Here is a 15,493-nt window from a genome sequence, read left to right as displayed (position 1 = left end):
CCTGAGTTAAATTTGGAAGGAAATTTGGGACAATGAAAGATTCCTCATTACCTCATCTTACAAGAGCATGTGCTGAAAGTTTAAATAAATCTGACTGCAATGATCCAAATTGGTGAAATATGGATCAAAAGTAGCTGTCTGAACTTAACTAAAGAACAAAGTTAACCATAGGAGTACTGCAGCAATGGCATTTCCCTGACAGTACAAGAGAGGAAAATAAAATTGAAAAGTAAATTATGAGCATATTGAGTAAAGTACTTTTGAATGTGTTTTGAGTGTTCCCTTTTAAAACAACCATATATTTGGGGCTTGGATCACCACTGTCCTACACTGGAAATCTCTTTCAAACTTTAGGAGATCTGATCACACTGTTTCTGACTGGTTTGGCCATTCTATTACTAAACCAATCTTTTTCATTAGCCCAGCGTTGCATTATTCAACTCCTTTTTGGAGTGGACTTGATTTACCAAATTATTGCATGCCCTAGCTTTGCTAACTGCACTGTTAGGTTTGTACTCACATCTCTTTTCACTCTTTCACTTTTAATACCTGAATCTCAATCCATTCTAACCTGTGGGTTTGTTAACAGCACAGCAGTATCATCTTTTTTTTCCATGATTGGTTTACTCTTAGTATGCATTTTACAAAAGAGAGTAACTGTGTTTTAGTTTTAACTTGACCAAGTTTGAAGTGTTAACTTCAGCTGCATGCGTCTCTGTTAATTGTGTGTAAAGTTACTCGGCTATAGACTTTTCACTATCATTGAATTTTAAGTTGCAACCTAAAACTTATAAAGTGACTTTTTGCAAAGTGTTGCAGTTGCGCTAAGGATTTTATTTTACAAACCGCCACTGTTTGTTCAGAAGCAATTCTCTCAATCTATGCCAGACCTCCAGTGTTGCAGATAATCATCCCAACTCGCGTTTGTCAACTTGAGGTTTGTTGTCTTAGTGTGTGGCTGTGTTTGACACTGACCGAGGGTAGTTCTAAACTGCGTACAGTTATCACGTGGTAGTATAATCTATATATTAGTAGATGCTGCTCATGCTTCAGTTTCAGCTGCGGTAAAGCTAAAGTGAATTTCTATTTGAATCTGATTTCTTTCTTGATAGCGAAATGCTAATATCCTAACCATGATTTGGAGATGCCGGTGTTGGACTGGGGTGTACAAAGTTAAAAATCACACAACACCAGGTTATAGTCCAACAGGTTTAATTGGAAGCATACTAGCTTTCGGAGCGACGCTCCTTCATCAGGTGGTTGTCCTGACAGCTGTGTGTGGACTCATGTTAAGATGATTCTAATGAGACAGCGCCACCTACAGGGCTCTACATGCATCAGTTGTATCTTTCATCGCGTCACCTTGTGCAGTGTCATTGTTGCTGTTGTCCTTTGTTCAGTCAGTGAGATTTAACAACCTGTGTACATTTTATAGAAGTGCAATGAGAAAACATATGCTTCTCTGAAAAGAGATTTGTTATTTAAATTTTCAGTTTTGTTTAAAAATATGTGTTTAGATTAGATTCCCTACAGTATGGAAACAGGCCCTTCAGACCAACAAGTCCACATTGACCCTCCAAAGAGTAACCCACCCAGACCTATTACCCCACCCCCTATATTTACTCCGACTAATGCATCTAACAGTATGGGCAATTTAGCATAGCTAATTCACCTGACCTGTACACCTTTGGATTGTGGGAGGAAACTGGAGCTCCTGGAGGAAACCCTCGCAGACACGGGAGAATGTGCAGACTCCACACAGACAATTGCCCGAGGCGGGAATTGAACCCGCGTCCCTGGCTCTGTGAGGCAGCAGTGCTAACCACTGAGCCACCGTGCCGTCATCAGGGGGTTTCGAGGGTGGCTCAGTGGTTAGCACAGCTGCCTTACAGTGCCAGGGACCTGGGTTCAATCCCACCCTCCAGCAACTGTCTGTGTTGAGATTTAATTTTGCTCCAGCTAACACTTGGTTCTGAACCTCACAATTATCTGATCCTGGGACTGATTGATTGTAAAATTAATCTCACCAGACACCAAATGTACTGAGTAGTAATATGTGCCCAAATTCTTTGTCTTGGGGTTAGTGCATACACACATATGCAGACTCTTAATTTCCAGTTAGGATTTTGGGAGTGATCTGGGGCAGCAGTCTTGGTTGGCCTTTGGAGCTTTAACATGATGTTAACTCCACCATTGGCAATGCTGAGGTCAGCTAACTCAGTACAAAGCATAAAACAGTACAGCAACGTACAGGCCCTTTGGCCCTCAAATGTTGTACCAGCCTTTTATCCCTCTCTAAGATCAGACTAACCTACGTACCCTTCGTTGTACTAACTTCCATGTGCCTATCCAAGAGTTGCTTAAATGTATCTAATGTATCTGACTGTACTACCACTACTGACAGTGCATTCCATGCACCTACCACTTTCTGAGTAAAGAACTTACCTCTGACATCTCCCCAAACCTTCTTCCAATTACCTTTAAATTATGCCCCACTGTGATATACATTTCCACCATGGGGAAAAAGTCTCTGACTATACACTTTATCTATGCCTCTCAGCATCTTGTACACCTCTATCAAGTCACCTCTCATCCTCCTTCACTGCATGAGAAAAGCCCTTGCTCCCTCAACCTTTCTACATAAGACATGCATGCCTTCCAGTCCAGGCAGCATACTGGTAGATCTCCTGTGCACCCTCTCTAAAGCTTCCACATCTTTCCTATAATGAGGCAACCAGAATTGAACACAATATTCTAAGTGTGGTCTAACCAGGACTCGAAAGAATTATAGCATAACCTCGCAGCTCTTAAACTCAATTCCCCTGCTAATGAAAGCCAATGTACCATACGCGGTCTTAACAAACCTATCAACCTGGGTGGCAACTTTGAGGAATCTATGGACATGGACCCCAAGATCCTTCATTTCCTGCACACTGCCAAGAGTCCTGCCTTTAATCCTGTAATTTGCATTCAAGTCAACCTTTCCAAAGTGAATGACTTCACACTTTTACATATGAAATCCATCTGGCACTTATCAGCCGGGTTCTGCATCCTGTCAATGTCTCATTACAACCTACAACTGCCGTCTATACTATCCACAACTCCACCAACATTGTGTCATTGGCAAATTTACTAACCCACCCTTCCACTTGTTCATCCACTTGTTCGTCCATTTATAAAAATCACAAAAAGCAGAGATACTCAAACCGATCCCTGCGTAACACCACTGGTCACCAAGCTCCAGGCTGAATGTTTTCCATTTACTATCGCCCTCTCTGTTCTATGTACGCAGGCAGCCAAATTTCACTGTATTCCATGCCTCATTACTTTCTGTATGAGCCTACCATGGGAACGTTATCAAATGCTTTGCTAAAATCCATATACACTACATCCACTGTTCTGTCTTCATCATCGTGTTTTGTCATATCCTCATAGAATTCAATAAGGTTTGTGAGGCATGACCTGCCCCTCATAAAGCCATGATGACTATCTCTAATCAAACTATGGTTTTCTAAGTAATTATAAATACAGGATCTCCTAATCCTCTCCAATACTTTGGCCACCACTGATGTAAGACTGACTGGTCTGTAATTCCCAGGAGTATCCCTATTCCCTTTCTTGAACAAGGGAATAACATTTGCCACCCTGCAATGTTTGCATATGTTGTTCAGTGCAAAATCATTTTTCAAATGTAGGTTTTCTGCAGCAAAAGAGGCCATTTAAGATTAATCAACCATTAATGATGAACCTGAGAGCTAATGATGAGGAAGTTTTGTTTCTTGCATTAGGTTGCTATTAGTAGAATTGATCTTTCTTAACCGGTTCATGTCACAAACCCACATGCAAGAAAATCAAAGTCCTTTCAGCAGCTAGATTTTTGCTAACCATAGTAGTCCTGCATGCTTTTCTGATTACTTTTTCTCTGCTAACACCCAAAGTTAGCATAAATTCATTTGTTGACTGCAGACAGACATTTTCTTTTAAATAGAGTTTCTGCACATCCATCCTTGGTATGTTGGTCATGTTCAACTTGGGCAAAAATAGACTGTGCTGCCTATCCTTGATTCTTTTTGCAGTTAATAGTAAGATTTATCATATTTATACCATAGAGAAGAAAAAAAATCTTGAGTCAAGGAAGGAAAAAATTGAACTACTTTTGTGTTTGAATCTTTCAGTCTCAGTACTTCAGTATCTCTGGTAGAAGGGAATTCTCATTCTTTGTAAGAGAAGCATGTGGTTTTGCCGTGGCCTGTCTTTCATCTATGACTAAAGCTGCTAGTGAGTTATGAGAAGATTTTTAGCTCAGGTTGAGGTTCTGGATGTAGGTTTGCTGAACTGGAAGATTTATGTTCAAATGTTTCGTCACGATACTATGTAACATCTTCAGTGGGCCTCTGGACGAAACATTGCTGATAATTCCTGCTTACTATTTATATGTTTGGGTTTCTTTGAGTTGGTAATGTCATTTCCTGTTCTTTTTCTTTGGGGAGGGGCAGAGAGAAGAGAGAGAAGGTAAATCTGGTCCAAGTCAATGTGTTTGTTGATAGAGTTCCAGTTGGAATGCCATGCTTCTAGGAATTCTCTTGTCCGAGGATGGATGTGTTGTCCCAGTCGAAGTGGTATCTGTATGTTAGGATATTAGTGAGAGAGGATCATGTTGTTTTGTGGCTAGTTGATGTTCAAGTATCCTGGTGGCTAGGTTTCTACCTGTTTGTTCAATGTAGTGTTTGTTACAAAGTTTGTGAGAAGATTTGTAGCTCGGGTGCTCGTTGTTGTGGTTCTGTTCGCCCAGCTGGGAATTTGTGTTGCAGACGTTTCGTCCCCTCTCTAGGTGACATCCTCAGTGCTTGTGAGCCTCCTGTGAAGCGCTTCTGTGTTGTTTCCTCCGGTATTTATAGTGGTTTGTCTCTGCCACTTCCGGTTGTCAGTTCCAACTGTCCACTGCAGTGGCCAGTATGTTGGGTCCAGGTCGATGTGTTTGTTGATAGAATATGTGGATGAGTGCCATGCCTCTAGGAATTCCCTGGCTGTTCTCTGTTTGGCTTGTCCTATAATAGTAGTGTTGTCCCAGTCAAACTCATGTTGCTTGTCATCTGCGTGTGTGGCTACTAAGGATAGCTGGTCGTGTTGTTTCGTGGCTAGTTGATGTTCATGGGTATGGATCGTTAGCTGTCTTCCTGTTTGTCCTATGTAGTGTTTTGTGCAGTCCTTGCATAGGATTTTGTACACTACATTGGTTTTGCTCATGCTGGGTATCAGGTCCTTTGTGCTGGTGAGTTGTTGTCTGAGAGTGGCTGTTGGTTTGTGTGCTGTTATAAGTCCTAGTGGTCGTAGTAGTCTGGCTGTCAGTTCAGAAATGTTATTGATGTATGGTAACGTGGCTAGTCCTTTGAGTTGTGGCATGTCCTCATTCCGTTGTCTTTCCCTTAGGCATCTATTGATGAAATTGCAGGGGTATCCGTTTTTGGCGAATACATTGTAGAGGTGTTGTTCTTCCTGTTTTTGCAGTTCTGGTGTGCTGCAGTGTGTTATGGCCCTTTTGAAAGGTGTCTTGATGCAACTTCTTTTATGTGTGTTGGGGTGGTTGCTTTCGTATTTCAGGACTTGGTCTGTGTGTGTGTGGTTTTCCTGTATACCTTTGTGGTGAATTCTCCGTTCGGTGTTCTCTGTACCATCACGTCTAGGAATGGGAGTTGGTTGTCCTTTTCTTCCTCTCTAGTGAATCGGATTCCTGTGAGGGTGGCGTTGATGATCCAGTGTGTGTTTTCTATTTCTGTGTTTTTAATAATTACAAAGGTGTCACAGTTCTTGCACGGTACTTTATAAATTACATTAGTTTTGCCTGTTGTCTGTATAGGGTCTTTCAAGTTCACTAGTTGCTGTTTTAGTGTGTTGGTGGGATTGTGGGCTACCATGATGCCAAGGGGTCAGAGGAGTCTGGCAATCATTTCTGAGATGTCTTTGATGTAGGGAGAGTGGCTAGGGTTTCTGGACATGTTTTGTCTGCTTGTTTGGGCTTGTTGCTGAGAAGTCAGCGGACATGTTCATTGGGTACCCATTCTTTTTGAATCCACGGTATTGGTGATTTTCCTTTGCTCTGCGTAGTTCCTCTGTGCTGCAGTGTGTGGTGGCTCATTGGAATAATGTTCTGTAACAGAACAAACTACCATTCCTAGATGATGCACAGGAGGCTGCTAAATAAGATAAGACTGGTGTTAGGGCAACATACTGGCATGGATAGAGGATTGGCTGACTGGCAGAAGGCACAGAGTATGAATAAAGAGCTCTTTTTCGGTTTGGCAGCCAGTGACTAGTGGAATTCTGCTGAGGTTAGTGATGAGACCACAATTATTCACGTTATACATTAATGACCTGAACAAAGAAACTGAAGGCATTGTTACTAAGTTTGCAGATGATACAAAGGTAGGTGGAGAGTCGGGTCGTGTTGAGGAAACTAGAAGGGTGCAGAAAGACTTGGGCGTACTAGGTGAGTGGACAAGGAAGTGGTAGATGGAATACAACATGGGAAAGTATAAGAGAATAGAGGCATAAACTATTTTCTAAATGGGGGAAAGCTTTTGAAATCTGAATCACAAAGGGACTTGGGAGTCCTAGCTTCGGACTCTCAAGCTTAAGATTCAGGTTCATTTGGCAGTTCAGAAGAATGAGTGTTTCCTGCAGTTGAAAGTTCAGATCCCACTGCCCTGCATTTTTTCTGGAGTCTCTTTCCACTGAAATAATAGCCTGCCTTTTGATGTTTTTGACCAAAGTGCACAATCTCACATTTTCGTACATAACACTGTGCCTGCTGTGTTTTTGCCCACTACTCAACCTAACACCTCTTGCAGATTCCTTATGGCCTTATGACTACTTACCCTCCCAGATATTTTTGAATCATTAACAAATTTGGATCTATTGTAGTTATATTCCCCTGACCCTCTGCCAAGCCATTCATATAGATAGTAAATAATTGAGGCCCTGAGACTGATGCTTGTGGCATTTCACTATTTCCATCTTTCCAACCTGATAAGGTGCATTAATCCTGACTCTGTCTTCTCTGTGTTAATCAATCTCCAATCCATGCCAATACATAATCCATAATACTGAGTTCCTATCTTGTGCATTTTTTTTTTTGGCATCTCATCAAATGCCTTCTGGAAATCTACTGGTTCCCCTTTGTCAACTGAGCATGTTGTTCCCTCAAAGAACTTTAGAAAATTAGTCAAACATGACTTCCCTTTCAGAAAACTGTTGATGTTGCTTGATTGCATTAAGCTTTTCTGAATGTCCAGTTATTCCTTTCTTAATGAACCCTAGCATTAGAGATAGATGTTAGGCTAATTGGCCCATCATTACCTGCTTTCCATTTCCCACCTTCTTGAAAAAGTGAGTAACATTATTGGTTTTCCAATCCACAATCCAGTAAATTCTGGAACATTTTATGCAAAACCCTTGGATGGACATCATTAGGTCATTGAAACTTGTTTGCCTTTTAATCCCATTAGTTTATCAGAATACTTTGTCCCTTATGATAGTTGCTAGACCTTTCCTCCATTAGCACCTTGCTCATCTCTATCTTTGAGAAAGATCTTTCACTGTGAAGACTGATAAAAATATTGATTTAAATTACCTGCTATTTCCCTGTTCCACATTCCCAATCCCCAGTCATATCCTCCAAACGTCACACACTCACTTTGCCTGCTCTTTTTCTTTTTATATGCTCAGAGAAGTTCCTAGTTTTTTCTCTTTATATTTCTTGCCAACCTACTTTCATAATCAATTTGTCCCTCTTCATTTTAATCTTAGTCATTTGTTGGTTCCTGGAAAAAAACAATCTTCTGGCGTGCCACTGGTTTTTTTGCTGCTTTCTACGTCTTAGATTTTGACTGAATACTCTCTCGGACTGCTGCTGTTGACCGTGGGAGGTTCATACTTCTCAAAAGTCCTTTTTAACTGGAACAAATTTTTGTTGAGTGTTAATGAAATTTCTGCTTAAATGTCATCTTCTGCTCAAGCACTGTCTTGCCCTTAGTCTGTTTTTCTTGCTGTCTTAAGCAAGTCTTTCATCATCCCTCTGCAATTGCCTTTATTGCAGTTGACGATGTTGGTTTGAGATGCAATTTGCTCGTCCTTGTTCCGAATTTGAAATTTGGCCACAATGTGATGGCTGTTGCATAGGGGATCATTAACTATGCGGTTTCTTATTAATCCTACCTCATTACATTATTAGACATAAAACACCTTAGAACATAGAACAGTAGAGCACAGGAACGGGCCCTTTGGCTCACGGTGTTGTGCTGCACGTGACGCCAAATTAAATGAATCCCTTCTGCCTGCCCTTGATCCATATCCCTCCATTCCCTGCATATTCATGTGCTTATCTGAAAGCCCCTTAAATGCACGTATTGTTTCTATTTTCACCACCACCCCTGGCAATGAGTTCCAGACACCTACCATTCTCTGTAAACAAAACAACTTGTCCTTTGAACTTCCCCCTCTTGCCTTAAATGTGTGTCCCCTGGTACTAGCCATTTCAACTCTGGGGAAAAAGATTCTGACCGTTAACCCTATGTATGCACCTCATAATTTTACGGACTTCTATCAAGTCTTCCCTCACCCTCAGTCGCTCCAGAGAAAACAACCCTAGTTATTCTAGCCTCTCCTTATAGCTCACATCCTCAAATCCAGGCCACATCCTGGAAAATGTCTTCTGCTCCTCTCCAGAGCCTCACATCCTTCCTGTAATTTGGCAACCAGAATTGAACGCAGTACTCTAAGTGTGGCTGAACCAAAGTCTTATAAAGCTGCAAAATGACATCCTGACCGTTGTTCTCAATGCCCCAATCAATTAAGGCAAACATGCCATACACCACCTTTACCACCCTATTCACTTGTGTATCTGCTTTCAGGGAGCTATGGACTTGAACCCCAAGATCCCTCTGTACATCAATGTTGTTCAGGGTCCTGTAATTAACTGTATATTTTGTCTTAACATTTGATCTCCTAAAATGCAGTACCTCATACCTAACCGGATTAAACTCTATCTGCCATTTCTCCACCCATATCTGCAACTGATCTATATTCAGTTGAATCCTTTTGACAACCTTCTACACTATCCACAACTCCATCGATCTTTTTGTTGCCTGTAAATTTATCAACTCAACCATCTATGTCTTCATCCAAGCTATTTACATAAATCACAAACAGCAGAGATCCCAGCATGGATTCTTACAGAACTCTACTAGTCATGAACTTCCAGACAGTAAAACATCCTTCCAGCATTGCCCACTGCCTTCTATGGGAAAGCCAATTTTGAGTCCAAGTGACCAAGTCACCGTGGATCCCATGCATCTTAATCTTCTGGATGAGCCTGTTATGAGGGACCTTGTCAACAGCCTTACTAAAATCCATGTAGAGAACATCTACTGCTATACCCTCATCAATCACCTTTGTTTCCTTCTTGAAAAATTCAATCAAATTATTAAGTCTTCATCTGCCCCGCCCAAAGCAATGCTGACTGTTCCTAATTAGGCCATGCTTTTCCAAATGCACGTAAATCCTACTCCTAAATATTCTCTCTAATAAGCTTCCCAACCACCGATGTAAGACTCACCAGTCTACTTCCTTCCTTGAACAGAGGAACAACATTACCTCCTCACCAGTCTTCTGGGACCTCTCCGATGGCTGGCAAGAATACAAAGATTTTGGTCAAGGCCCCAGAAAACACCTCTTTTGCCTCTCTCAATAATCTGTGCTGGACACCATTGAGCCTTTAGGACTTATCTCCTCTAATGCTCTTCAAGAGACCCAACACGACTTTTATCTATATCTCAAAATAGCGTAGCATATTGCAGCTTGTGCAACATAATGTTCTAAGAAGCGCAACATAATGTTCTAAGAAGCAAAACATAATGCCCTCTAAATTCTTCTGCCATGCGACTCTTGCATATTGGATTTGTCGGGTCAGTTTGCAAATTAAAATTGCCTATGATAATTGTAGTACCCTTTTTGTGCACCTTCATTATTTCCTGATTTATACTTTGTACTTCAGTGAGTTCTTCCCTAAAGTAGGAATTTTAAACTCTTTGTCCTGCATTTCTACTTTTTTATGTGCTGCTTCATTATCAATGTATTTCTCTGACTGTTTGAATCAAATTGTGATGTTGTTTTGAAAGAAGACTGTCCAAAGCTCAACATTTTATTTCAGATTTTCCTGCCAACAGTTTGCTGGTTATTAACTGGTTTTGACATTTAGCCAAATTACACCAGGTGGTTGTCAATACTTGATTAGATTTCCTGACCAGAATCTTGTATTGACTGTTGTGTTTACACATGGCAGTGTTAACATTTCAACATTAAGTTCTGTACATAATTTCTTATCTGGCTTACTTATTTTGACCAAACCCTTTTGAGTACTAATTGCTCTTAGCGACTACATTGTCAAAATGTTTAACAGATTTGATTATAATCAAAATATCCTCTAAATGTAAAGGAAAAATCTGAATATGCTTGTGCTCATATAGTAGATTATTACACATCAAAATATTTAAAAACACTTAATATACAATGAATTACTTTTCAATATAGTGACTGTAAAGCCGGCAACAACAGTAGCAGTAGTTTGCACGACTTATGGTTTTTCAATGTGAATGATCTCTGATTCATCGTGCATATTTAAGACATTGTTGTGTTTCAGCCTAAAATTGCTATTTTCTCAAAGCTGTAGACACCACGAAAGTCAAGAAAACATCTTGAGGACAATTGGAAACTTTGACTCATTTGTTGCACATTTCAAGCTGAGGACAAGCCCTTGATGCTTATTCAGGAAGTGTTATATCCTAGCATTTACTGGATGAATCATGAACTCTCAAAGAGCTAATGTTCCTATTTCAGTGTTATGTTCGAATACTTTGTGTGTTTGTTAATCCTTTTCATAGAATGAATGAGTGATGCAACTGAACAGTCATTAAATATACTTGTTAGATTAATTCTTTGAATTATAATTCAATTACTTTTACTGTAATGTGTAGAATGCAATTGAATGGAGAATTCTTTTATGCATCACTGTGTTGTGGCTGGCCAGCATATTTACTATCCATCCCTAATTGCCTTTGAGAAAGTGATAATGAGCTGCCTTCTGAACTGCTGCGACCCATGTGCTTTAGGTAGACCCATAATGCCCCTGAGGAAGGAATTCCAGGATTTTGACCCAACAACAGTGAAGAATGGGATATATTTCCAAGTCAGGGTGGTGAATGGCTTGAGGGAAACTTGCAGGTGGTGATGTTCTTGTGCATCTGCTGCCTTGTACTTCTAGTTGGAAGTGGTAATGAGCTTGAAAGGTGCTGCCTAAGCTCTTGTTACATTCAGTATCTGCAAATGGTAATGAACATTGTGCAATCATTGGCGAACGTACCCACTTCTGACTTTATGGTAGAGGGAAGACTATGTATGAAGCAGCTGAAGATGCTTGGGCCTCGAGTCCTACCCTTAGGAACTCATACAGAGGTGTCTTGGGACTGAAATGACTAATCTCCAACAGCCACAGCCATCTTGCTATGTGTCAGCAGAGAGTTTGGCATTTCAGACAGAAGATTGCTGTGAATGCTTTTGCCTTTGCATTGATGTGCTGGGTTCTTGCATCATTGAATCCTATTTGGTATTTTCAACAGGTTGATGCCTCATTTTTAGGTATGCTGTGTATTGCTCCTGGCATGCCCTCTTGCACATTCCTTTGGTCCCCTGGTTTGATGGTAATGGTTGAGTGGGGGATATGCCGGGCCATGAGGTTGCAGATAGTGTTGGAGTACCACTCTGCTGCTGATGGCCCACAATGCCTTACAATGCCCAGTCTTGAGTGGCTAAATCTGTCTCTCCCAGTTATCGTGGTAATAGTGCCACACAACATGGTGGAGAGTATTCTCATTGTGAAGGTGGGACTTCATTGCCACAAGGATGTGCAGTGGTCACTCTTACTAATGTTGTCATGGTGAAGACGAGGTCAAGCATGCCTTTCTTTCTTGTTGGTTCTCTCATCACGTGCCAAGGATCCAGTCCAGCAGCTTTGTGCTTTAGGATCCAACCAGTTACATGAGTAATGCTGCCCCCCTCCCCCCAGCCACTCTTGTTGGTGCACATTAAAATTCCCCGCCCAGAATATATTTTGCATCATTGTCAGACTTGCCACGCTCAGTGCTTCCTCCACGTGTTATTCAACATGGAAGAGCATTGATTCATCAGATGAGAAAGGACAGTACATGGTGATCAGGAAGTTTCCTTGCCCATGTTTAACCTGATGCCATGCCATGAGATGTCATGGTGTCTTGAGTCATATTTGAGGAGTTCCATGGCAACTCCCTCCCGGTTATATCCCACTGCTGGGTCTGTCCTGCCTGTGGGATTGGCTATATTGAGGGATGATGATGGTGATGTTTGGAACATTGTCTGTAAGGTATGATGCCATGAATATGACATTATCAGGCTGTTGCTTGACTAGCCTGTGCGATACCTGTCCCAATTTTGACACTAGCCCCTATAAAATTTTTAAAGAGGACTTTGCAGGGGCAACAGGGCTGTTTTTCAATTATCATTTCCAGTTTCTAGGTTGATGCCAGGTGGTCCATCCAGTTTCATTTCTTTGTTGAAATTTTGTAGCAATTGATACAACTGAGTGACTTGTTGGACCATTTCAGACAGTTGAGAGTCAACTATCTTGCTGTGGCTTTGGAGTTGCATGTAGGGGTAGATCAGGTGAGGAAGGTAGATTTCCTCTTGCTCCTCGGATTCTGTCTAATCTGCTGTGTTTTTTCCAGCGACGTGCTTTATCAACTGAGTTTCCACCATGTGCAGTTCTTACTTTCTCCTAGATTTCCTTCCCTGAAGGGCATTAGTGAACCAGATGGATCTTCTAACAATCAACAATAGTTTCATCGTCATTAGAGGATTCTTCATTCCAGACTCTCTTTTATAATGGTGGGATTTGAAGACAGGTCCCCAGTGAGTTTCTGGTTTAATTGTCCAGTGATATTACCACCAGGCCGCAGACTCTCCAAATTCGGCCCTCCCCCAATTCTGTCGGGATTATGGGCAAAGCTAGATATGTCCTATAACCTTGTAACATCATTTCCTCCTGATTTTATTCACTGTTCATGCAGTTAGCTTACTAAATGGTTGTTGTATTCTCCATAAATAGATTTTAAAGACTACTTTATCAGCTTAGCATGGGTTCACAATGCTTCAACTCTATCTTGCAGATGCAGTCTACGCGGAATGACGATCAGAAGAAGCTGCACAAAGCACAGTCTCAAGATGAATTGGGCAGGTTGGACCCTGTTCAAGAAAGTTATGTCCCAGATGGCAGGTAATGAGAGATGAGACTTTTTATAATAAATCTGTGCACAGCCGGTATTAACACTCTGGGTGGGCTGAAGACCAGAACAATTAGCAAGAGTTCTTGCAGCTTATGACTATCTGGGTCACACGGGGTGCAAAGCATTTATCCTTGCATGTTTGGTGCTGATATAATTTTATTTGACTGATGACCTCCGAGAATAATTTCCTGTCTAGGTTCACTTCAGAAAGAGAACACTTGGAGCTTTTGGAGTTACTGATGCTCAAAGTACCACACTGCCTTTAGTAGTTAAAGGATGAAAATTTGAAACAAAAAATGTACTCTTAAAAAATATTGTGTGGACTGATTTGTTCTTTCAATATCATTTTAACACGAACCAAATTTGGAAATCCTGCTGTTTTCAGTGCACACACTGAATGACCTCCTCGTGGACACCTCTTATCTACATTCCACAATATCTCACCAAACATTGACATCAGGTGCATGTTCTTTTTATAAAAGTGATGGATAGATCATGTGTATTTAATTTATGTTCAGACTACAGATACAGTCATTGGTTTGAGTTACAAACTAATGGCTGTGACAGCAATGTCATGTAAATATATGCTGGCGTTTAAATTTACAAAAGAGTTTTGAAGCTTTCTGCCAATTAATTTTAACTGCATAATGGTTAACGTCTTGTTACAAGGAAATCCTGAGCTTCTCATCAAACATAAGATTCCTTTATGTCTCTGATTTTCTTCTGATTCTCTGGAGAATGAATTCTACACCCCACTGTCTCTCCTTGTTTTCAGTCAACTGTCAGCCATGCATGATCTCCTTATTGACTTTAGGATATCAATTGCTCAGTTGTAGATATTTTTAATCAAACTGTCCAGATGTGTTACAATACATCTCCAGGGCAGATGAGACTTCCACCTGGACTTTCTGGTCCGGAGGTAGGGTCACTGCCACTATGCCACAATGCCCATTGCTCATTTGTAAATGAAGACAAGCTCCCCACGTTCATTTCATTTAATTGATATTGATGATCTTGACATGATAAGTTTGAAAAAAATCAGTTTATTGAAAATCCAGTGCAGCTATCGGAGAGAGATCCTTGAATCTCCTATCATTTGCATTAGTAAGTTTAAGGATACTTACAAAGCCAGGTTGATTGATACACATTGGTTTTTTTTTGTAGTTAACTATTCCCTGGAGTGTTTCCTAACTTTGAATTTCGTGCAACCTGCTTTTTCAATCAATAGGTTTGCATGGCAAATGAAACATCGTGGGTGTTATGTTCATTCTGATATCTGGGTATTAACCACTGAGGTAAAGTCCTGCCACCAAGCCTCCTTCCAGTGCTAGATTAGAGTGGTGCTGGAAAAGTACAGCAGGTCAGGCGGCATCCGAGGAGCAGGAAAATCGACGTTTTGGGCAAAAGCCCTTCATCAGGAATGCCTTCCAGTGCTAGTCTAAATAGTCATTTAGTCATCTGTGGCGGAAGGTGGGCCATGAATAAATCTTTGCAGAAGAGACTCTTGCCTTGAATAATGTGATGCAGTATATTATGTAATAGTAGCAATATACAAGTTTTGTTATTAGTTATGTATATTATCCATTACTAATAAATGGTAAACAATAAACACACAACTCCGTCAGGAGACTACCAGATCCCAGCTGATTCACTTCCCAGAGGTTGTGAAATCATCAGACTGTGTGGATCTCAGTTCAAATGTTAATTCTTTCAGACCATTATCTGATACGACACTGGCGATGATGGAAATCCTGAACAAGGATAAATAATTCCTATTCACAATTCAAGTCCATAGTTGTATGATCCATATTGACAGAGCTGACTGAGCATGTTGACTAACATTTGATTTTTGGCCATAGAGCTGTTTTGAAGGGTCGTATGAGGTTCTGGGGAAACAGAAAACAAGGAGAAAAGAAGCTCTCAAGAGAGAAGCTAGCTACTCAGTCAGAGCTGCAGGAGCCCAGCATGGGTCAGGATGTCCAGGGGCCACTATGGAGAAGAGAGCTCAAACCCAGTGAGGCTGTACTTAATCTAACCACCACTGAAGGAAGGGACAGTCCTTTTAAAGGTAAATAGGGAAGAGTTTTCTTAAGTTCAAACTGTATTTTACAAGCTCATTAAAT

At 40.9% G+C, this 15,493-nt stretch overlaps 1 protein-coding gene across 4 annotated transcripts in view; it reads left to right on the top strand.

Moving 5' to 3' along the window:
• LOC122542431 (unconventional myosin-IXa) overlaps nt 1-15,493 on the top strand; it is a 370,841-nt gene that overhangs the window by 302,837 nt on the left and 52,511 nt on the right. For all 4 annotated transcript variants that reach the window (XM_087982055.1, XM_087982054.1, XM_087982053.1 and 1 more), the window contains 2 exons: nt 13,254-13,360; nt 15,230-15,438. In XM_087982055.1, the coding sequence (XP_087838181.1) occupies nt 13,254-13,360; nt 15,230-15,438 (316 nt within the window). The remainder of the gene's footprint in view (nt 1-13,253; nt 13,361-15,229; nt 15,439-15,493) is intronic.

Source organism: Chiloscyllium plagiosum, unplaced genomic scaffold (genome assembly GCF_037043375.1).
Source record: "Chiloscyllium plagiosum isolate Xiang-an unplaced genomic scaffold, Cpla_swu_hap1 HiC_scaffold_42, whole genome shotgun sequence".
Taxonomy (NCBI): domain Eukaryota; kingdom Metazoa; phylum Chordata; class Chondrichthyes; order Orectolobiformes; family Hemiscylliidae; genus Chiloscyllium; species Chiloscyllium plagiosum.
Note: the sequence above shows the minus strand (reverse complement) of the source record. Positions and strands in the feature narration are given on the sequence as shown.